Source organism: Diaporthe amygdali (assembly GCF_026229845.1).
Source record: "Diaporthe amygdali strain CAA958 chromosome Unknown NODE_38_length_435494_cov_65_447576, whole genome shotgun sequence".
Classification (NCBI taxonomy): Eukaryota; Fungi; Ascomycota; class Sordariomycetes; order Diaporthales; family Diaporthaceae; genus Diaporthe; species Diaporthe amygdali.
Genome location: NW_026517058.1, coordinates 337724 through 360753, shown reverse-complemented (window position 1 = coordinate 360753; position 23030 = coordinate 337724). Strand labels below are relative to the sequence as shown.

The window sequence follows — 23030 nt, the reverse complement described above, 5'->3', positions numbered from 1 at the left end:
ACTAGGAATAATCAGATCTAGTTCTGGCGCTGTCTGCTTGCGCGTGCTTCGACATGGGAACATCATCATATTTCGCTTTGCTTCTCCAAGAAAAATTGAGTCGTTCGATTCCATTCACATTCGCGTCTCATTGACGCATCAATATTTGAGCCTCGTTCATGCGTACGGTCCATGAATCCGTAGATACCTAGGTACACCAAGTCCTTCTCCCCGTCCACCAAACACGCCGATGGGTCCCGCGAAGCCGGCTCTGTTTTGTGTTCCGGCCTCATTAGAGACAAGTAGGCTCATACGTAAAGAATAGCCGATGGTGTGCCCATATTCTCGCGCCTTTTTTTGATATGATCATGTCGTAGAAATTTGGTATGTGGCGGTCTAATAGCAAACAACAACGGATCACGCCGCTGATGATAGAGCATACATTGCCTATTTCTATAATTCCGATTTCCCTTCCTAGTGGATTTCAGTGACTCTGCACTGCCAGCCCGAGTTCTGGGACAGGAGCGGGAGACTAGATAGCGACGTTAGCATGAATTAATTCTGTTGGTCAGGGGGGGGGGGGTAGGAATGTCGGGTAGGACAAGGGGAGAGAGGACTCACCTAGCGCCCAGACACCAACCCAGCTCATTATCATTAATCTTCTTCGCGATCCGCACCTCGCGGTCAATAGGCATCTCGTAGCCGGCGTGCGCAAGCGCGACCATGAAGCTCAGGTCGAGGCAGTGCTCCGGCCGGTCGGCAAGCTCCTCGAGCGCGCCGCCCACGCTGGCAAAGACGTCCCAGCCGCCGTCCCGTGCGCCACCGCACACCCGCGTTGCGAGGTCCTGCATCTCGCGCAGCGTGAAGCTGTCGGGCATGCCGAGCGGCTGGGTGCGGTCGTAGAAGTACGACAGGAAGAAGACATCCTGAGTCGTGAACGTCTTGGCCAGGGCGGGCTGGTGCACGCCGTTGAAGGAGCAGGGGGCCAGCTTGCACTCGGCCTCCTTCTTGAGGATCTTCTCGGCCAGGCTGCGGCACTGCGCAGGCGCGCCGCCGGACGAGGGGCCGGTGAAGTTGAACTCGCGCGTTGCGCCGAGCGGGTGCGAGTCGCCAAGCTTCACGGTGACCACCTTGGACGTGCCCGATGCGAGACACGGGTTCACGACGGGCTTTGCCGTCCAGGAATTGTCTGGGGAGCTGCTGTGCGCCGCGTGAACCTGGTTGATGAGCTCGGCGTAGATGGCCTCGCGCGCGCTCATCAGGCCATAGCCCAGGTGCGAGTGCTGGTACAAGGTGAAGTGGCGCCCGCCAAAGTCCAGATCGTACTTGTGGTCGCCCTCGGCCATCTTGCTAGGCATTCCACCGTCCGTCACACCCTTGAAGTTGGGCTCAAAGACGATCTGCGTGGAGCCACCACCCAAGTCGAACACGGCGGCGGTAGAGCTCTCATCCGGCCCACCGATGTTGCCCAGCAGGTAGTTAGTCGTGATCCACGCGTAGACACCTTCGTCCTTTCCTTCCATGATGGCAACACCTTCGTTTTCGGCTGTCACGACTGGGAAGGGGTACTTGGTCTCGAGATGAGTGCGCACGGCGTCTAGGATCTTCTGCGACTTCTCCGGCCCAAGGAGACGCAGACCCGCGGTGGCCTTGACAGCAACTGGGGAACACCCCTTGAGCTTGTCCGGCACGGTTGCCATGGCCTCGTCCATGAGGATGTTCAGACTTTCAGCAGCGGCCTGTGGGTCGTCGGGATATGCGCTGAGGCCGCTGCTCTTGCCGTCCACCTTCTTGGTCATCTTGAAGACCTCGTTCTCGAGGAAGGGGGTGGGACCGCAGTTGTTGAACTTGTAGACGTGGATGCGCGAGCCAGTGCTGCCGGCGTCGATCATGTTGACATATTGCACGATTGGCTTATCCTTGGAGAAGGACTTTGTGCAGTAGGTGGTGCCATAGCTCGAATCGGAGGGAACCTGGCCACCGCCGGCTGACGGCGATGAACCCGAGGAGCCACGGTAGACATCAACGCCTGAGGGAGCGAGGTAGTAGAGGCCGACCAGGACGAAGAAGACTAGTGCGCCGGTCTTGAGCCAGCGCGTCTTCTGCGCCTGGGACATCATATCGTTCTTGAGTTTCTCCAGGGTGCCGACTTGTCGCGGTTGGTAGCGAGCCGGCTTCTCGTGAGGGTCGTGGGCGAGGCCTTGTTTGTGTTTGGGCAGAGAGACGGAGGTACGCCGCATGTGGGCGTTGGTCCTCTGTGTCGCTGAGGTTCGACTGCCGGAGGGTCAGCGAGTCGAGTGGAGACGGGTGGGATCGAGGTGATGTCGAGGATTGGCTATCGACGACAATTATCGACGAGGTGAATGAGTGACTGGGACAGTTCCGTCTTAGACCAGGTGGTAGCTAGCTCAGGGCAATTCGTGAATGCAAGCACAAGCCACGGCCTCCATTAAACGCGATAAGCCCTAGGCGAATAGATAGGGGAAGCGAGAGACAAGAAGGGATCACCGCGTGGCGTAGCGTAGCGTAGCGAGGACAAAAAAGGAGGACAAATGTCTGTTCCCGGTAGAATTGGCTGGCGCGAGACAAGACAGGCTATTTCCACAAGCAACAATCAACGATCAACAACCAGAGTGGAGGGATAGAAGAGAACAGTCGACACGAGACGGCCAGGACGTCGTCGAGGATTGGGATGGTCGTGTCTGTCGTGGTAGTCGTGTCGTGTCGTGTTGAGTGGACAGAAAAGGGGGCAGGGCAGGGAGAAGGGGAACAATGATGGCCGATGGATGGGTGTTGAATTGCTGATGCAGAATTTCGTTGTCAATTTCCATGTGCCAGGTACAGTATAGTTTAGTCTAGCCTACGTACTGCTTTGCAGTCTGCAGTACAGTAGACTACCAGCACAGCACGGTAGTCTCCCTGCCTCTCTGGCTAGGTATGCTCTGTATTGTGGCAGTCGTCACTGGTTGGTCCCTGATTTCTTGTCCCTTGCCCCTGCCGTTGGGTGGAGACGGCGCCCCCAACTTCTAGCCTGGGCAGGCCTGGCTCGCCTGGCTCTAATCTTGGACCCCCTGTCAAGATCGAAGGAGGCAGCTGCAAGGAGGAATAGGAGGAGTGTGGCGTTTTGGCGTTTACTGTACAGAATACGGAACGGAGAGTTCAGCCACACTTTTCGACCGTCCCGTTCCGTCCGTCTGCCTGTGTCCGTCTGTCGACTTCGCCGAGGTTCGATGATTGGTGATGCCCATCCATCCCATGATGGATGATGGCCTCCTTTGACGGCCTGAACGCCGCCGCGTCTTGTTGTTGCCTCAACCTCCTAAGCCACATCACACGCCCATCTCGACCTCGCATTACATTTCATCTCACTATACCCTAGGTGAAGAGGCAAGTATTCTTCTTCCTCGTCCAGTCTTCTTTTTAGTATTTTCTTATCCGCCGCTCTCTATCCTCTGTCCCCAATCCTCCGTCATCTGTCCTGTCGCCTGTGGCATTTGCGCCTGTGGATTTTCCTCACGATTCTCTCATCTCTCGCTCACAACCATGGACGTGCATCTGCTCGTGTATGACCTCTCCCAAGGTCTTGCACGACAGATGTCCATGGGTCTTCTTGGCTTCCAGCTCGATGCAATCTACCACACCTCCATCGAGCTTGATGGTCTCGAGTACGTCTACGACGGCAACGTCGTAGCCATCACCCCTGGCTCCTCTCATCTTGGTCGACCACTGCAGCGTCTACATTTGGGAAAGACCGAACTACCCATGGAAGTCATCCATCCGTATCTGGACTCATTAAGAGAGATTTATACCGTCCAAGTGAGTACCGTGATGTGATGTTCTGGCTCAAACCTGGCGACGGCTGACTGACACCTCTTAAGGCGTACGACTTGTGGAAACATAACTGCAACAATTTCTCAAATGATTTCGCAACTTTTCTGCTGGGCAAGGGGATACCAGACCACATTCTCCACATGCCCGATGCTGTGCTGCAATCGCCCATGGGGAGAATGCTCATGCCCGCTCTGAACCAGCAGGTCGAGGCGGGCAGGCAAAGTAGAGAAGGCATCTGGGGCATCCAGAACGGCCAAGCAACCTCAGGCCCTGCTCAGCCCAAGATTCAGCATCAGCAAGCCACGGTACGGACAGCCGCCAGCTCCCAGGAGTTCGATTCTCTTCTCGCGAGTGCGCAAAAGTCCTGCGCTGTTGTTTTTTTCACGTCTGCGACCTGTGCCCCTTGCAAGATGCTATACCCTTTGTATGACGAGCTCGCAGCCGAAGTTGGAGATAAGGCAGTACTGGTCAAGGTGGATATCTCACAGGCCTTTGACGTTGGCAGTCGGTACTCGGTCCGAGCCACTCCCACCTTCATCACTTTTCTCCATGGCAAGGAAGAGAACAGGTGGTCCGGAGCTGACCAGTCAGCCTTGCGAGGGAACGTTCAGCTGCTTGTCCAGATGGCACACCCGGTCCACCCCCATGCATCACTGAGGCTGCCGAGCTTGCAGAACCCGGAAGCGAAGCCCGTGCTCTTCACTAAGATCCCGCCATTGCAGAAGCTACTCGCAAAGATGGGAACCGCGGCAGATCACGAGGCCGTCAAGGCCATTTCGCACTTCATAGAAGCTCGCAGCAAAGAAGGCCCCGCAAATGACCCGCTCCCCGATATGCCATCTCTCACAGCCTTCCTCCAGGCCTCAACAAGTACGCTGCCTCCCGAGCTCATGTTCACAGTCACCGACCTCCTCCGCTGCGGACTCGTTGATCCTCGCCTTAGTGGCGTCTTCGCCGAAGAAAAAGACCACGCCACGGTCCTATCCCTCCTTTCCTATGTCAACGGCCTGAAAGACTGCCCGTACGCGCTTAGACTCGTCACGCTGCAGATGGCCTGCAACCTCTTCACCACTCCTCTCTACCCAGACCAGATTCTCACGCACGAGAGCCTGCGCACTGCGATCACGGGCCTGATATCAGCCAGCTTCCTGGACGATAACCACAGCAACGTTCGCGTCGCCGCCGCATCGCTGCTGTTCAATGTCGCGCTGGCAAACAACCGCAAGCGGCGCACGAGCCAGGACGACGCCCTCCCCGAGGCCGACCAGATCGAGCTGGCCGCCTCGCTGCTCGAGGCTATCGCGCAAGAGGGCGAGTCTACCGAGGCGCTGCAGGGCATGCTGCTCGCTCTTGGATACCTGGCTTACCTGGCGCCGCTGGATGGGGAGCTGGTGGACTTGCTGAGGGTCATGGCTGCGGATGATACTGTGAAAGGCAAGAAAGGCGCATTCAAGGATGTGAAGCTGGTTGAGGAGGTTGGTGGGGAGCTTCTCGGCAAGGGGCTGAGGAGGCCGTAGATGGAGGGATGGTCCTGCTCAAGACATGTTTGATGTCCTTCTCTGGCTTCAATACACGGCCCTTATAGCGTTTACGTGTGCAGTGTGGTTTTTTCAGCTAGATGGGTGTTTTACAATGGCATGGCTTAGACGACTAGGGGAGATTTAGATTTAGACGACGAATCCCGATCGACTGCGAAGAAGCTTAAACAAATTTTCGTTGTTGTCGACGTTACCACTTCATCATTTTGGCAAACCGGGCAGAAACGAAAGGCGTTCAGCCCCCTCGTCTACTGCAAGATCAGTCTCGTGGCTGCCTGCACTGTCACTGTGCCGTGCCCGCGTCCAGCATCTCAGGACGCGTCTACGCCAAGACGCAGCAGATGAAAATGCATCGTATCGTGGCATCGGCCCACTGGGTCACGACCCTCAAGGGACAGCTATAAAGAATGACATGAGCAGGCAGCCAAGATAATCAACCCCTGCTTCTACCCGTACTTTCTTTGAACAGCGGGAGACGAGCGCCAAGTCAGTCAGCATTTCGGCATTAGCTCCTCCGTGGTGAAATATGCACGAGCTGCATGCGGTGGTGCTCTAGCGGGGGGGTTAGTTGAAGCGTAGCTGATCGTCACGTGTGTAAGATAATATCTGGGTTGGATATAACTTCATTCTCACCACACCCCGCCTTCGTCATGAGGCCTATCTTACAGGCATCCTCAAGATGTCTTTCCCCAATCTAAACTGGATCATGTCAGAGCTTTCCCCCAAGTCAATTTGTCCCCAGGCGGATCGCCTCGCCGAGGCAGGGCTTGCCCATCGCGTCTTGCTGCCGACTGACACTGACTATGTGTCGCGGAACGAATCGTACTGGAGCAAGGACGCAAGGTTGCGGCCGGCTTGCATCGTCACGCCTCGATCGGCCGATGAAGTTTCAAAAGCGGTTGTGGCTCTCGTAGCTGGGGGACATACCTTTGCCAGTAAGATAGAAACTCCGGACAGTTGTAACTCCCTTCTTCACGTGAAAGCTATCCACGAAACTTTGAGACGCCTCACTTTTGTTGTAATTATCACGTCCAGAACGAAAATCCTCGCCGATGACCACATCTCAGGACTTGACAGGGCACTTACAAATGCGCTCAATCATCGAACCTCAAAGCATAGCTGACTGTTCTAGTCCGGAGTGGTGGGCACGCCAGTTGGGCCAACAATATTGACCGGGGCGTGACAGTGAGCGATTCCCGATCATTTGTGTAACCGACCTAGGCGTCTGAGAGTTACAGCTCGTGAGCTTACCTACTCTCAAAACCAGATAGACTTGGGCTTAATGACAGATCTCACTGTCGACACCGTCTCCGAGACAGTCCGCTTCGGCCCCGGCGGCCGCTGGCGCGACATTTATGCAGTCCTCGCCCCATATGACCGGATCGTCCCCGGCGGCCGTGAGGGCCAGGTCGGCGTGGCCGGCCTGCTCCTTGGGGGCGGCAAGACCTTCCTCACAGCTCGGAGAGGCTTCGCCTGCGACAATGTGCTGGAGTATGAGGTTGTGCTGGCAGACGGCCGCATTGTGAAAGCCAACAAAGACGAGCACCCGGATCTTTTCCGCGCGCTGAAGGGCGGCTCCAGCAATTTTGGCATCGTGACGAGCTTTAAGATGGCCATGGTCGAGAACAAAGGAATCTGGGGCGGGATAACCGTCTTCTCCAAGGAGCATATCCCGGCAGCGATCGAAGCAACGCGTGATTTCGCGGCGAATGTCGCTGCACACCCTGACGAGAACTTGATCGTGCTCTTCACAAAGTTACCGAGCTTCAAGGAGACGGTCATCTGCACACTCTGTTAGTAACAATTCTGCGATGTGAGCACGGGGCCCACCTGCGGCCTGTGTCTGCATTGAGTTCATGAAGGGGCCCTGATGCTAATTGACCGCCACTATAGATGTGAGCATGACAGGCACTGAGAGAGCGCCAGCATATAGCAAATGGCTAGCTTTACCTGAAATTACCACCAACACCAAAATGACAACAGTAGCGGAGCTGATAGCAGAGAACAATACACCCGGAAACTACCAGTAAAGACCTTGTGCCACCGGCCTCCGAGTCAGCTTCAATGTTCCAAATCTAACCTTTCAATAGCGTCATCTGGTTCACCCTGACCTTCAAGAACAACACCCGCATTATGGCCAAAGCCTCCGAGCTTCACGATACTCTTGTAGAAGAACTGGAATCCATCGTCCCAGATGGCAACATGGTCTCCCAATGTATCTTCCAGCCCCTCCCCAAGCTCTACGGAGAAAAGTCTGCCGAGGCGGGCGGCAACATGTTGGGGCTGGAGAAACAGAAAGACGACGCCGTCCTGCTGCTGGCTTTGGTCTCGGTCCCCACGGCGGAACAGCGGGCGATTGCGTACCCCAAGGTCAAGGCTTGGGTCGACGAAGTGCAGAAATTCGCAACCTCTATCGATGGTGCCGAGGACTGGCTATATCTGAATTATGCAAATTCCAGCCAGGATGTTCTGGCGAGCTACGGGGCTGAGAACGTCGAATTTATGAAGAAGGTGGCGGCCAAGTATGACCCTGAGCAAGTGTTCCAGAAGTTGTGCCCTGGAGGCTTCAAAGTTTCGGAGCTTTGAATAGAAGCCCAATGTTCATCCACGAGAAATGGATAAGTCTGGGATACATCAAAGTGTGATGAAAACGAAAGCTGGTTACAACCTGGCCATCATGAAACATATGATTGCTGATCTATTACATTATCATGAACATTTAGCCATGCATCTTGCGCTCTATACATTCCATTGCTGCAAAATAACTGGAACTGCCCTATCCTGCTGTCATAACATTCTTGGCAGGGGTGTCTCTCATCTGGCCTAATTTTGTTAGTGCTTCGCCAAGCAGTGGTGAGTTGATACCCTTGTCAGGTACAGTGTCCCATCCTGGTACTTGGTGTTTTCGAAAACACAAACAATGGGGACTGTTAACTGGCATTGGTGCGTTTCTTATATCGCCATAATTCAACGGGAGAAGCTTAAGCCTACAAGCTCCTACATCTAGTCCTCTTCGGGTCCTGACTGTGCCCCGGCTGAGGTGCAACCGGGGGCCCATACAACAGCTGGAAGAGACTGACGGGCTGTTCCTCTGATTGAAACGAGCCGTCGAGATGGGGATTTGATAATTCAGAAACACCGCCTGGAAGCTGCATCCATATAGTTGGTCAAGAATGACTCCGTCAGATCAGACCAATTCGTCGCTAGTCGATGAGGTTGAACCCTACCGAAAACCAAGAGCTTTATATATTACCGACAAAGCTTTAATTTCCGCAGCCAATCTACTTGACGCGAATTAGCACCCAGCTGCAGACCCTCTTCGCCTGGCCCACACCCCCTAGGGTGTTCATCATGACTGTTATAAAACACATCTGCAGTTGTGATTTGGAGCTTAATAGCCCGGCAGCTTCTGCAAGACTCTGACTGTCATTCGTTCTTTTCGGCATATTTTGGACTTCATTTGGGGTCGATACCGCTTGCAGGATGAAATTCGTATACAGTCTCGCAGCGCTGGCTCCACTGCTAGACTTCACAAGCGCTGGTAAAATTCGCTTTGGATGTTCTCAGCTCGCCTACGGCGTGTTTGATCCGTGAGTTCTTAGCGAGATACTGAAATTGAGAAAGTTATAAACGCATCGCTGACATGTGGCTACCAGTCTGGTCTTCCCCGGGCAAACCACGGCTGGTCACCTGCATCAGTTCAACGGAGGGAATGGCTTGAATTACACCCTTGATCTGGCAGATGTCTCCCCCGAATCTTCCTGCACAACATGTACATTTGCCGAGAATTTCTCTAACTACTGGACCGCGACGCTCTTCTTCAAGGCCCGCAATGGAACATACCACCGGGTCCAGCAGATTCCCAACAGCGGATTCGAACAAGGCACTGGTGGTGTGACAGTTTACTATGCCTACCCAGATGATGGGCGGAAGGTCACTTCGTTCCCGGCTGGTTTCCGCATGCTTGTCGGCAACCCCAGTGCCCGCTCGTCCAAGGAGAGGGCAAAGTCTGGCACATTAACCTACTCCTGCTTGACATCGCTTACAAGCAGGCCAACGGGCACAAGCTCGATGCCAACTGAACCATGCGCAGCCGGGATCATGGCGAACATACGGTTCCCGCAGTGCTGGAATGGTAAAGACCTCGACTCTGAGGATCACAGGAGTCACGTGGCATCTGCCGACGCCAAGGTCGAGAGTGGCGGCGTGTGCCCTTCAGACTTCCCGGTGCTGCTTCCGGAGATCTACATGGAAGTCGTCTGGGATACTACGCCATTCAATGACCCGTCTATCTGGCCGACCGATGGATCTCAGCCATTCGTCTGGAGCCAAGGCGACCTTACCGGGTTCGGGGCTCATGCAGATTACATTTTCGGCTGGGAAGGGGACAAATTGCAGCAGGCCATGGACGACAAGTGTAAAAATATGAATTGTGCCGCACTGAAGACCCAGAGCATCGCCGATGGCAAAAGCTGTGCCAACACACTTTCCCCTGCGCCGGCGGCGCAGCTCGATGAGTGGCTGGACACCCTGCCGAACAACATCGTGGTCAATTAGAACTCAGAGAATAGGATATTCATGTAAAAAGTTTGCTTGTAGCCAGAGCATGCCACGTCTCAAAGTCACGTTCTTTGCACAGCCAATAATATCTCGTCTTATACGATCGTGTCCGCCTGCATGCTGTTGGTTACCTCCCCGATGTTTCCCGTCTCTGCGATCTCCTCCGTGGACAGCTTTGGCTATATTCGCCCAAGCGCCCAATCAATGTGAAACTGGATCACTCAACCATATTTCCAATTAATATTGACCAACTTGTTGCCATGCTGAGTCGAAAAGTAGAGGTAGAAAGATTCAAAATCCATGTCGCGCGTAGCCGTGCTGGCGCCACAGTGTACCCAGGCCACAGTCTAGAACCGTGACATGCAACGAGTGCGACAGTACATTGTGAAATGATAAAAATGGGTCACGGTGTCGGTCATTAATTTAAAGGTTGCATTACAGAGCCTCTGATGTCAAATAAATGTCCTAAGTCATTGAATCTTACAACCTGGCCAGCCCATCTACACTCCAGCGCAAAGACCACACTTTGATAGAAATCATAGTGAATCAAATGGCTCATGCCACAGGCATACCACCTGGAAGTTGTGATATCCAGCCATCGATGTTCTCATTGACAGACCTCTTGACGGTGCACTGATTGCCCTGCTGAATAGACTGGCTCTTGAGCGGGGAACAATTCAGGCTATTGCCGAGAAGATCACTGTTGCAGTTGCTCGAGTCTAGGGCACTCTGCAATGCATTCCCCTCCCAGCCAAAGACATAATCGCCATGGCTTCCATAGCCGGTCTTGTCGCCGAATGACCAGACGAATGGCTGGGATCCATCTGTCGGCCACAGCGACTTGTCATTGAACTTGGTCGTGTCCCAGATGGCCTCGTAGAACACCTGTGGGATGACGACCGGGTGTGTCGAAGGGCACGCGTTATTCACCGGATAGGCAGTGTGGCTCTGGTGGTCCGCCGAGTCGAGGTTCTTGCCGTCCCAGCAGGTCGGGAACCGCAAGCTGACCATGATCCCAGCCGCGCAGGTACCGGTGGGAAAGCCGGTTGTGTCGGCGCCACGCGTGTATGCTGTCTGCAGGCATGTGTAGATCAAGCTTGGGTACTTCTTAATCTGATCGGCGGTGCGGAAGCTCGGGTCGCCGACCGTCATGCGGAAGCCCGGCTTGAAGGAAGTTGCTTTTCCGTTCGTCAGGTAATAAATCGTCATGCCTCCGTTGGCAGAGCCGAAGCCGAGCGGGTTGCCCATCGTGGGGAGACGATAGAAGGTCCCATTTCGTGCCCGGAAGAACATGACAGCTGTCCAGTAGTTGGATTTGTCCTGGGGCACGGTGCAGGAGGTGCAGGTTGCGGTTGTTGCCACGTCGTGCTGGGCTGGGTTCATGGAGGCATTGAAAGCGTTACCCCCGACAATCTGGTGGAGATGGGGGGAAGGAAGAGCTCCCGGGTTGACGAGACTTCGTAACGAAACAAAATAGGTCAGACCGTTGTGCAGTATTCATTTCTTTCGTGTTTAACAGCGGACTCACGGGTCAAGGCGGTCGACGACAAGCTGCGAGCAAAAGAATCGAAGCATGATGGCATAGGCGGACGGTGCAACGGCCACACCGGCCGCAAGAAATGAACTCAAACGCATCTTGAATCCTTCCCTCTACTATTCTTTTCTTGTTGGATTTCAGTGACACAGTAAGAAGAATGATTGCTTCTGTTACTATAGGTTGCAAAATGATATTTGCAGTTTCACGTCGAGGACTGGGTGAAGACAGCACTCTACACTTTATGAGACATGATTTCAAGACCAGACACATAATCCAACTTCGGTGGCCTCAAGTAAATCCTCCTACAATAGTAATCGTTGACCCGATCTATCACGAGGCGGCGTTGCTGGTTGGAGCAACTGCCGGAATTAATGCAGCCCTCTCAATTCATCCAAATTTGCCGGTCCACTTACTTTGCGGCCGACATACATGACAATATAGCGTGTGTAACACGACCAATATACGGGACTCTACAAATAGTGCCGATCGCGAGGGATCCCAACGCTGCTTCTGTCTATCTCCAGTTGATTAAGGAAACAAGTCAAGCTTTCAAGTCCTATGACATTTTATCTCACTGATGTACTCTACTGCTTCAATAAAATTTGTTAAGTGCAAGGGGTAAAAAAAACCTCACGAGTCCACCAGGGATGCTGTTATTGGAGGCTTCGATGGTATGTCATGTTTGAAGCTCCTCTGTAAGGCTGGCCATCGTAGGCAATCAAGAGCGCCGATGCAATTCTGAGAGGCGTGTGTGAAACCAATCATTCCGGTAGAGTAGGAATTGATCACATGGCGCTATCATGCTTCTCAAGCATAAATCTGACCAAGAGAGTCAGTTGATTGAACTTGTTGTCGTTGCGTATTAAGATCACAAGGCAAGGTTCAAAATACTTTCCAAAGTGCGAAAGCAATGTTCTGAACGGAAGAGCAGGGGGGAAATATTGGTTCACATGAGGTGGCTCGACACCGCTAGCCAGGCGATCTTGTCTAGTATATGTTGAGGATGGATCTTGCAGTTTGGCACAGTTTCAGTAGAATTCGAGGTGCCTAGACTTCCTCAAAAATGTCTCGGGGCCCCTCGCCACTGCGATCCACACCGGTGGAACAGGACTTCGTGACCAAGCTGTCCAACGACATGCTGCATTGTGCAGGTCTCCTGTCTTGGCAATTGCCAAGTAAATACTGAGAGCCGATCATAATGCGACCCAAATTCTGCTGACAGGCTTTCTCTGATATTGGAGCGGTGGTGCTCGCTCCGGTTATGTAAAATAATATACGAACAATGTCTTGGCTACTCTCCAAATTCATCAAAGGGCTTCCACTCCCACCACCATTCGTCATGTCGGTAGATGTTATTTTCTGTCTCACATACTTTCTTCTTAATCTTGATATCCTCCCTTTTGTTGGAAATTTTCTCCCTTCACTTTGTTGTAGCCCTCGCAACGGCTGGGCGTCCTCGATTGATGTTGACATTTCTTGCCTCGCATAAGCATACACTTTACTCAAGATCAACGTTCTCATCTACTATCATGTTGCTACGTTTCCCAGAAAAAGAACAACTATGCAGATTCATAAGGCAATCAGTTCCCTTAAAGGCCCCATCATGACCACTGAGCCTCACGTGCCAGTGACCCGGACGAGCGGCAAAAAGGCTCGATCAACACTGAGTCTGTATTGTCTCCTAGCCCGCGATCTTTGGACACATGTCAGACAAGCTCAAAAATTTGTTGATGACGGGTCAAGTCATGCCGGCTAGTCTCTGGCTTAATATCTCAGACATGCTGGTGAAAATTGTGGGGGCGCCTCTTTTTGACAGTAGGGCGTCGCCAGGGTTAGGACAAGGCCACAGCACTCGTATGCGCCACCATGAACACGACAGCACAATCACATACACTACTGTGATTAGAACAACACCGCACACACTCTCGAAACTCGCAACACGTCACTGCGAAGCCCCCTGTGGTTTAATTCTACGTATATAAGGTTATTTCAACTGAGACTTAACCCACGTCTCTCAAAAGAATTCTCCCACTGGAGGTCATCCAACAGGTGGTCATCCCATAAGCCATCGTCCCATAGGCGGTTATCCCATGGAGGCCTTCACTCTTGGCACTGGAGCCTCCATCTACACGCAGAGGCTGCTACCGGCAATCTCGTCAGCTCAGCATGAGATCATCTTGGTAACATGCTTCTGGGCTCCCTCAAAGACGTTGACGGCGCTCTCCAATACACTCGAGCAACTTGCCCGCCAGCGTGAGATTCGGCAGCCTGCTCGACCGCTGCGCGTGCGCATCTGCTTCTCCTCGCGTTCAATCCTCCAGAAGCTTTCCCACACATCTTCGGCAGACGGGTATGTATATCCCAGGTCAGCCTGGGATACCAAGCTCGGCCTGCCGGCCCCAGAGGTCCTGGCTGCAGGTAACATCGAGCTGGAGGTGAAGAGCCTATTCTTCCTTCCCTTCAGCGTCATGCACCCCAAATTCCTCATTGTTGATCGTCAACGCGCTTTCGTGCCAAGTTGCAACATCAGCTGGGAGGCTTGGTTCGAGGGCTGTCTGGAGCTATCGAGAAGAACACCTCGCGATGATCCGCTCGATGGCCTACTAGAGTTCTATCGTACAGTGTGGGATAGAGATCTGGACCTAGGCGCATCTCTGCCACCAGCACCCGAGCAAGGGAACGAGATAACCAGTGGTGGCCACGTGGAAGAAATCATCAAGTCTCCGGCGGATGTCATGGCCAGACTCGTGGACGTCGAAGTGCCAACTGCTTCCATCGAATGGCTACCCAGTTGGCACCACCGCAACCCTTCCTTCTGCTTCTTGCCCTGGAAGGCCCCGTCTGTACCGGGCACTCCTCTCAATACTACGATTTTGACGTTGTTTGACGAAGCGAGCCGCGGAATTTACATCCAGACTCCGAATCTGACGTCTCCGCCAGTGCTTTCAGCTATTCACGCAGCTCTCTCTCGTGGGGTAGATGTCACGATTGTGACGAGTCGGCGCATGATGTTGCTGGAACAAATCGTAACAGCGGGCACAACGACAGGATGGTGTATCAGAGGCCTGATCAAACGGTATCGACGGATGTGTGATTCTGCCCGAAATCAAGGACAGGCACAAGCAGGAGGAAGCGAGAATGTTGATCTTGAAGCTCAGGCCATCACACCAGGGGCTCTGAAGATTTCCTACTTCTGCTCAAGAACGGGCTCGACCTCGGAAGAAGAGCCTGTACACTCACACTTGAAGCTCAGTATCTTCGATGGACAATATACGGTGCTGGGTTCGGGCAACATGGACCGAGCGAGTTGGTTCACAAGCCAGGAGCTCGGTGTGCTGATCCGAAGTACCGGGTTTGCAGCGACAATTAAGAAGACCGTGGATGAAGTCCTCGATGGCAGGTTGGATTCCGTCTTTACGACTTCTTGAAATATGAGATGACACGGAACAATCAGCCAAGGGGCAATCTCGATGCGCGGGAAGAACAGGTCACCGAGTATACAACAAGTATTGAGAGAATGTGCTCTATTCGTATTGACAGCGATGGTGTTCGCAAGAACTATATACATCGAAGGAGAAGACCTTTGGGAATGAGAAAAACGTCCGGGTATGCTCTATGTACAATTTCCGGGCATCTCAACATCATCATCGCCACCGCCGCCGGACTGACTCTGCGCCGGCCGAAAAGCTTAAAAAGCCGGGTTGGCGTTGGTCAGGAGCTGCTCGAAGTACGCCTCGAACCAGGTACCGGCCTCGGGAGCAGGCTTGAGGGAATCCGACTGCCCACAGTGGAAGTCATACCGGGTGGCGCTGGTGTCGCTGGTGCCGTCAGATTCGCCGCCGGGCTTGACCCAGACGAAGGCATCCTCGATGTCGAGGCCGGTGTTGGAGCTGGGGCGAAGACCGAACCCAGTGCCCCTGGCGATTTTGTCAGCCAACCATTTCCAACTTTGCCTTGGGAAAAATACAAAACAAACGAAGCAAAAGAAAAACTTACAGGGCGTTGCACCAGTCTCCCCACGCAGTCTGGCCCGTTGGCTGCTTGCCGGAACGGCCCTGGTCGGTGATAAAGTGCGCGTCGAACCCTTCAGCCTTGAGGAGAGGCTGGATGGCTTGGACGTAGTGGGACTCGTCGTAGTTGGAGTTGCCTGAGGGAGATGTCAGCATTCCTAATCTCAGCTTTCCGATCGTCTGTTCAACAACGACTCACCTTGGGTGTAAGACGGTGCAGTGGCGACGGACCAGGCGTTGTAGTTAGCAACGTTTGTCGCCAACCCACGCACGGCAGCAGGGGAGCTGGCGTTCTTGTACACCGAGGCGAACAGGTCTGCGGCGGGCTGCAAGTTGGCCGACCATCCCAGCCAGCCGGCGTGGCCAGCGTCGATGTAGGCACCGACGTTGGGCAGGTTGAGCTGCTTCAGGGCATAGTTCACCGACGCCAGGTAGTTGTCCTTGGCGTTGGCGCACTTGGCGACGTTGAGGTTCGTCACCAGGTTGGCAAGCGAGTCGGGCTCAATGACCAGCAGGATCCGGATGTCCGAGTAGGCGATGATCTGCTTGCGGATCGAGTCGATATAGGCCTGGTACTTGGCCGCGCCGCCGTTGGCGTAACTCAGCTCGCCGTTGGAGGCGGCCGCCGCGCAGTCACGGTCGGGGAGATCATAGACTACGAACAAGCCGGCGTACGGGGTGCTGGCGGCCTTGTTGGCGGTGCGGATGTCCGCAAGGGTGTCTGCCATCAAAGTGTCGACCTTGTCGGCAGTGTCACTTTACAGAAGGTCAGTCAATGATACATGAGTGCGATATCAGGAACATGGAAAGACTCACAGCCACTGAAAGCTGGGCACCTTGGCGGCTGCGGCGGCCTTTGTGGCCATGGCCGCCGACAGCGTGGGGATGGCATAGGCCGAGACCTCAGAAGCATAGTACGAGTTGGCCCACTGGTTCACGCCCGCGAAGGGGTTGCCGCTGTACGAGGCGGTGGTGCCGGCACCTCCAGAGATCGTGGTCGACGGCTTGCTTGAGGTAGTCGCCGAGCTTGCACTGGTGGTGCTCGCCTTGGAGGTTGATGCCGAGCTGGTGCTGACCTTGCTTGTCGACGAGGTGGCTGCGGAGGTGGTCTTGGATGTTGTGGCGCTGGAGCTCGCAGCAGAGCCGGGCAGGCACTGTGAGTAATACTGGTTGACGAGGTTGCAAGTCGACCCAGACGCACAGCAGGTCGATCCGGTCCAGCCTGTACCGCCACACTGGGAGCTGAAAACTACTGTCAGTATATCCAATATGAGCCTTGGAGGTGGGATGCGAGGGCTTACTATACGGCACCGCAGTTTTGTCGCTCCTCGACGGGCGCAGCCAGAGCCACGCTGGCCAAGGCAGCGGCGAGAAGAACGTGTTTGACGGCCATGTTTCCTTGAGGTGATGCCGGTCGAGTTTGCAGTATTGAGCGAACTGAGAGGTGTGGCTAGAGACGAGGCTTCTATTGACAAACTGGGTCACGATGGTCCTCCTTTTATGAAGGAGAATGTCTCATCCGTCGATGGAAGCGCGCCCCGCCATGTGTCGGATAGGCGGGAAGGCGGCCTTCGGTGGGTAATATCGAGGTCTTCACGTCTGGACCACCGCCCCTTGGGCACGGACAACGACCCCATGTGCTCCGGTATGTCGTACCCTGCTTCGAGAGAGGCATGCTGGCAAGGCACGGCGGAGGGAAGATGCTGTCTCATCCGGACTAGGCATTTAGGCAGGGCGTGCCGAGTGGGACCGAGGATCAAGGAAACGAAGCCAGGGCACGACAGGGACGGGGAATCTCGTGGCCTCCGTGTGATCACATCACACAATTGTCCAGTGTAGCAGCAGCTGACCCAGCGGGATCCCTAGCAAGTCGTCGACTCACGCATCGTCGAGACAGGACGAAGTCGAACCTAGACATATTGGTCGCCCCCAAGGGTACCCCAGTCCCGGGAAACAGACTGCAAACAAACGGCCCAAGAAGGCAAGGATCGATGTTTCCGCCAACCAAAGAGCATCCAGACCAACCTTGGCATCTCGCACCATCGGGTTGACAGCCCTTGCGCGTGAGCTTAATCTCGGAGCCCCACGTTCCTGAGTGTCCCTGAAGGGAAAGCGTCAGATCATTGCCAGCAGTGTGGGGTGTGCGCGTGGAGCTGCCCGCAGCTGCATTGTGCTTTTTGGGGAGCAGGGGTGTCAATCGGATCTCGTCGACTGTGTTCCGGACCGTCCTGCGATGTGCAATTTGGATTCCCTGTGCCACGAGATGGCAGAAAGACTCCGATCTTGTTTATCATCTGTCTTGGAGTTGGCAAGTGGCTGGTCGAGGTGGTTGCTGTTTCTCAGCCGCTTCATCAAACATAAAAAGGTTTCACTCCCAGCAAGGCAGGGTAACCGCGCCATCAGCTGGGGAACATGTGCTTCCCGTCTGCTAGCGGGAGCACGTTTAATATCTGGATAAATTGCCCGCTTCCCGTTCCCCTGAACCAGCACCTTGCAATTGTCACGTCCTTCTATGTCTTTTCTTTTGCCTGCGCCTTTCTTGCCACTCCTATCCGCGAGCCGCTGCGCTGACGACTCTCGGGTTGCTGCATTCGGATATTGGGACCTTCTGCCCGGGATGCGCATGCGCATGTGTCTTGGCCCCAACCCTGCCTTACTACACAAGCAATGCGTTAAGCCTTTTTAATCTGGAGTCTGTCATAAATCTGAAGATCAGCGGAAAGCTTGGTTGCTGGACCGAGAACTTGACTTTATTACCATGCTTCTGGGCCTGCCCAGCACCGGGGCCGTCGGTCGAGACCCGACCATTACTCTTGGGCCCTGCTGTGGATTTTTGTCCCGGGAATATACCGAGAAATGTGACCTCAAGACTGGAACTTGACATGACTCTGTTCCGAGCTTAGTTGTATTCTCCAGAATTACACTTCTTCAGGTGGATCAGCTCTGAGCAAGCCGATGTGGCACTACATTTTACCGTTCACCGGCTCTAACCGAAAGGCACTTAGGGTGCATCTGTGGGTATTTGCGGACCAAATAACGCCTTCAAATCGACTGATTGCTGTCAATGTGGACCTTACCTCATGAGATCTTCGCATGAAGATCCTGCTTCTCTTTCCGCTTCAACCTCGGAAAGTAAAAGACCTTTAGCAATGGGAGCGGTGCCGACTGTCTACCTTGAGCTCAGTGGGTCCAGTTGTACCCGCAAAGGAAAGCGCAGCGCCACTATCTGTTGACTTGGCCCATCATCGTGCCTCGACGATGGGTGTGCACGAGGCAATGGAAACCAAGAAACAAATATTTGCTTCGCCGCGCACACTTCCAAGGCCGGAACAACGAGTTGTGTAGTTGATGATGGCACCGCCTGAGGACGTAGACAGCTCTAGAGGAAGATGACCTGTAGCGTGGCAGGTTGTATGTCCATGTTGCGGAAGGAATTGGCTATTGCCAAGATTCGAAAATCAAACGGAAGTCTCAACGCAGAAGCTGCTGAAAGATACTGGCTAGATTGCTGCACTCTGTTTGTTTGGATTTCCCATAATCGCCACCGACTCCCCGACCCGTGCGTGCTTCAGCAGCTTGTAGCACGTATACGGTACTCCACATAGAACATCTTGCCAGGAACAAATATCGATGATGCTAACAGGAGTCCGACGCACTCAAAAAGGGTTCTATAGTGGGATGGGTTTGAACACTGTAAAAGGAGCATCTGATTGGGAACCGTTGCGCAGTACCTCTCAAGGAACTCCGTCTCAAGTCACTAGCCCATTTTCTGTGACAAGTAGCGTGTGATTAAAACTAGGTAGATACCTGATCTCGTCAATGATATTGCTTGTCCCGCACAGACACCAACTGATGAAGTGAAAGAAGCCTGAGTGTCTTGTATGTTGGTGTGAGATTAAAATCGAATAGAAGGTAGTAGAGAGCTTGCATTATTCTATCTTTGATTTGCGGGTATGCACTAGACCAGAGTGCTTCTAAAAGTTCATCGCGTCCCATGGGATGAACATCGCTGACAACCATGGATCGTCTCCAAAGTTGTGCACATATTCCCCCGTCAGGGCATCCTGATTAAGCTGCAGGTTCGCTCCCAATACCCCGTCATTGCCCGTGGTCATCGCCAGCCGGTTGTCAAGAGGTTGTGTACCAGCGACTGGGTCAGTGTCTTTGGCGGCACTTGTGATGCCGGCACTGGCAAAGTCCGCCTGCACACCCGTCTTCATCATCAGCATGACCTTGGCCGACTTGGACCAGATGCTCTCCTCGCGCTCGTCGTCCTCCCGGATCCCCACCGCGGTCCTGATCGACTCCATCCGCGCCGAGAGGCGGTCAAACAGGTCGAATATGTCGAGGCGCCGCCGCACCTCGGCCGGGTCCCACGGCGGGAAGTCGTCGAGCTTGCTGAGCTTGATCAGCGTGACGAGGCAGTGTACCAGCTGCACGAAGAGGTGGAACGTCCCGCCCAGGGCCATGGACGGCGGCGTGCGCATGTAGGTGTCGAACCAGTCCTCGACGGCCTTCAGGCACTTCTGCAGTCGTTCTAGGCGGTTTATGACGTCGGTGTGGGTTGTGGAAGGCGGGAGATTTATGGCGAGTTCGTTAATGATGACCTCTGTGGCATACATGTGGAGGTGTATCGTGTCTGCGAGAAAGCATGTTCAGATTCTGATTGGGTAAAAGTAAGGGTAGAAGACAAGAGAGGCAAGAGACTCTATTGTTCTCATTTCGCTCTGGAAATCACTCACCGTAGCGAGGAGTTGCCGTCGTTTCTGGCAATGTCCTCCAAATTTCTTGCAATTGCGCATCAAGAGATTTGATGAAGTACATCGGTGTCTGATTGTCTCCCTTTAGAGCCTGTTGTATCAAGAGTTCATTCAATTGTTCCGAGATAAGAGCACATCGCACTTGTACGGCGAGGGTCTTGTCTCCTTCCCACTCCGGCTGGTCTATTAGAAGACGGAGACTTTCCTCCATGTGTGGTGTCCAACGAAGATAGTTGTCCCTCCGCAGCATCTGGGATGCCCTGTACTTTATGTTAACAAGATCCATTCTTTACGCCTCTGGAATCTTCATCCTCCAAGCTCAAGATTAGGGAGGAAGAGGTGTAGAAGAAGAGGAGGAGGCTCACGTATTACACCAGACAAATAAAGCCAGTAATGTCCTTCTCGCCTCCATCGTGCCTTCTTTGGTTTGTGGTTGTTTCATTCCGGCGAATGCGAGCTTTTTCATAAAAGTGAAAGCCGTCTCGGCCTTGAAAGCTGTGAGACCGAGATCATGAGCCAAGCTAACACCGATACCAGTCCAGATCGATATAAAGGGGTTTTCCTTTTTGTGTGAGTGTGGCCTATATGTGCGAATTGTCAGCGTCCGCCGCAAGAAAGTGACTGTGCTGATGCCAAGTCTGACTGAAAAGAATTTTGAAGTTCATCGGCCCAACGTGCACATGTAATGATTATCTGAAGCGGCAGACAGTACAAAATCACACCCAGAAATTTTAAAGGCTGCTATGCAGGGGTCTCCTAATGCATAATCAATGGCAGAAATGAATGCACTCACCAGCATAGAAAGACCAACAAGCCTTGCAACAAGTCCAGGCTCCTGTCATACTGTCGCACCACCCTTTCCGAGACAATGTGCCGGACTTTGTCCCCAATCAGATGTGATTCTTTCGTGGAGCGGCTCGTACAAGACATGACGGCGATCCAAAGCAGCGGTCGAGTCTGGCGAAGCTCTTTTGCGGTCAGGGTCTCTGGGATGTAGACGACCGGGCCAAACCGTGGGAATTCTCGCCGAAAGAGGTCGAGGCGATCTTCGGCCTCATTCTCCGGGACGTAGTGTTCGAATTCCGGGCCTACAGCGCTGTTGGGTGGTTCTATCTTGCCGCCGTTATACCACACGCGGCAGCTTGGGGCCGTGTTGCTCACGGTATTGGGACTTGAATCTGATGAGAGGGAGGGAATGGCCGTGACATCGGATCCGCCTGGCCCCAGCGACCCAGGGGTTGGGACTGGAGGCGAATCATTGGGTCCTTTGACAGCAGTTTGGGATCGTATGAGAGACACTAGATCGTCCAGTTTCTCCTCCAGATGAGCTGTCCTCGAACCCGGGACCTTCTTCTGGGCCCGCTTGCGATTCGGTATTGACGGCTGGCAATCCTTTTGCAACCGAAAACACCTGAAGTGAGGTGAGTAATTGGACAGGTGGGCTTGGTGTGGAATGCAATGTCAAGGTTAAGCGGACGTGAAATGGAAGACTCGGGTTTGGGTGACCGGATGGTCTGGGTTCTACAATTTGGCGTGAAAACAAGGGTAAACTCGATCAGTGACATACCTCTCGCATGCCCCAGCATGATCGCCGTACATGCATTTACACTTGGCCCTGACACAATTCGTACAGGCATGGCCATATGGCGCCGGTGTGCCGCCACCGGCTTTTGCCACTCGGGCCGGCGTCTGTTGCATTTGTCGGTGGCAGCAGGGGATTCAGAAACTGAGTTGCACGCGGGTGGGTTCACCGGAGGATGCTCAGTCGGGATTGGGATTGTGCTGTGATAGGAAGCACGAGTAAGTTTCGCGAAATCCACTTGAAGGCGTAGCGGCAGTGGACTCGGATGAGAAAGTTTGGGGATGGTCGTCAGGGAGGAATGCGGATTTGGCCAGAAATATAGTATCCGAAGGCCGCCGGAGTTAGCGGCTGTGCTGCCTGTGTGTGATGTAATCCGATCCGCTGGGATCCTCTGGGAGTGCTCGTTTGTTTGTCTCAGGCATCCGAGCGTAAGCTGACACAACACAACGGCATGCTATCCTCCCGAGTACGAGACAGACAACATCTGAGGGCACAACAAAGGAGCCAGCGCAAGGACACAAATTTAGCGCAGGACATATGAGATTGAAAGTCTTGATGTGGAGAAAGACTGGCCACCAGAGAGACAAGACAGCTTGCCTCGACTCGGGCTTTGCCCCCAGAGCACAGCCATGCATGTTGTCGCCTCGGTACCAAAGACGCTGCGATAAATTCGCCTCGTACTGATCAGAACAGTTTCTCTGTTTCATAGGAAATTTCATCCAATTTTCTCGGGCGAATTTTGTAATTAAGACCAGGTTCCGTGTTAGCATGCACTTGACCTCAGTCTCGTTTCCTTGGCTCTTACAAGTGCCGGTCTGCCCCAATATACAGCTTGTGAAGTTAGAGTTGAAAGCCAGATGTTTATACCATATATCATAAACCATGATTCATTTTCAGATCTTCATAATAGACCAAATCTACCAAGTATGATGAAATTTAGGGACCAGGACATCATCTCACGTTCATGTATCGATTACGCCCAGCTGAGACTTCGCATCTATTCATCTAGGTGCAAGGACAGCTCGCAATCGATCGCAACCGCAGCCAGCCTCTGAGCCAAGCATGTGGCCAGTCTTGGTAGGCTCTGACCTGTCAGGTTTGCTGCCGGCAGGCAAGTTCCTCGAAGACTGCAGACCTTCCCGTCCCAACCATTCCGTCTTGAAAACAGCGGACCATCTCCAACACTGAGTCTCCGATAGGATTCTTACCCACATGCGTGTCTATGAACTTCTG

The 23030-nt window shown here is 53.7% G+C and overlaps 8 protein-coding genes across 8 annotated transcripts; 4 read left to right on the top strand and 4 right to left on the bottom strand.

Moving 5' to 3' along the window:
• Nucleotides 1-453: 453 nt before the first annotated feature.
• On the bottom strand, nucleotides 454-2219 carry J7T55_005376 (guanosine-diphosphatase; the record flags this gene model as incomplete). Its single annotated transcript, XM_053133696.1, has 2 exons — nucleotides 454-511; nucleotides 601-2219. The coding sequence occupies 2 exons, from the start codon at nucleotides 2217-2219 to the stop codon at nucleotides 454-456; spliced, it is 1677 nt and encodes a 558-aa protein (XP_052988562.1).
• A 1303-nt stretch (nucleotides 2220-3522) lies between these two features.
• On the top strand, nucleotides 3523-5327 carry J7T55_005375 (pul domain-containing protein; the record flags this gene model as incomplete). The annotated part of the gene is made up of 2 exons (XM_053133695.1): nucleotides 3523-3795; nucleotides 3858-5327. 2 exons carry the CDS (start codon nucleotides 3523-3525, stop codon nucleotides 5325-5327), a joined length of 1743 nt encoding a protein of 580 aa, XP_052988561.1.
• A 700-nt stretch (nucleotides 5328-6027) lies between these two features.
• On the top strand, nucleotides 6028-7934 carry J7T55_005374 (uncharacterized protein; the record flags this gene model as incomplete). The annotated part of the gene is made up of 5 exons (XM_053133694.1): nucleotides 6028-6283; nucleotides 6481-6533; nucleotides 6616-7141; nucleotides 7242-7374; nucleotides 7439-7934. 5 exons carry the CDS (start codon nucleotides 6028-6030, stop codon nucleotides 7932-7934), a joined length of 1464 nt encoding a protein of 487 aa, XP_052988560.1.
• An 897-nt stretch (nucleotides 7935-8831) lies between these two features.
• J7T55_005373 (uncharacterized protein) lies at nucleotides 8832-9905 on the top strand (the record flags this gene model as incomplete). The annotated part of the gene is made up of 2 exons (XM_053133693.1): nucleotides 8832-8938; nucleotides 9005-9905. 2 exons carry the CDS (start codon nucleotides 8832-8834, stop codon nucleotides 9903-9905), a joined length of 1008 nt encoding a protein of 335 aa, XP_052988559.1.
• A 558-nt stretch (nucleotides 9906-10463) lies between these two features.
• Nucleotides 10464-11543, bottom strand: J7T55_005372 (uncharacterized protein; the record flags this gene model as incomplete). Its single annotated transcript, XM_053133692.1, has 2 exons — nucleotides 10464-11364; nucleotides 11437-11543. 2 exons carry the CDS (start codon nucleotides 11541-11543, stop codon nucleotides 10464-10466), a joined length of 1008 nt encoding a protein of 335 aa, XP_052988558.1.
• Nucleotides 11544-13535: 1992 nt separating this feature from the next.
• Nucleotides 13536-14873, top strand: J7T55_005371 (uncharacterized protein; the record flags this gene model as incomplete). Its single annotated transcript, XM_053133690.1, has 1 exon — nucleotides 13536-14873. One exon carries the CDS (start codon nucleotides 13536-13538, stop codon nucleotides 14871-14873), a length of 1338 nt encoding a protein of 445 aa, XP_052988557.1.
• Nucleotides 14874-15133: 260 nt separating this feature from the next.
• J7T55_005370 (uncharacterized protein) lies at nucleotides 15134-16848 on the bottom strand (the record flags this gene model as incomplete). Its single annotated transcript, XM_053133689.1, has 5 exons — nucleotides 15134-15362; nucleotides 15442-15592; nucleotides 15655-16211; nucleotides 16272-16697; nucleotides 16757-16848. 5 exons carry the CDS (start codon nucleotides 16846-16848, stop codon nucleotides 15134-15136), a joined length of 1455 nt encoding a protein of 484 aa, XP_052988556.1.
• Nucleotides 16849-19429: 2581 nt separating this feature from the next.
• On the bottom strand, nucleotides 19430-21913 carry J7T55_005369 (uncharacterized protein; the record flags this gene model as incomplete). The annotated part of the gene is made up of 5 exons (XM_053133688.1): nucleotides 19430-20094; nucleotides 20198-20475; nucleotides 20581-20796; nucleotides 21009-21657; nucleotides 21847-21913. 5 exons carry the CDS (start codon nucleotides 21911-21913, stop codon nucleotides 19430-19432), a joined length of 1875 nt encoding a protein of 624 aa, XP_052988555.1.
• Between the last annotated feature and the right edge of the window lie 1117 nt (nucleotides 21914-23030).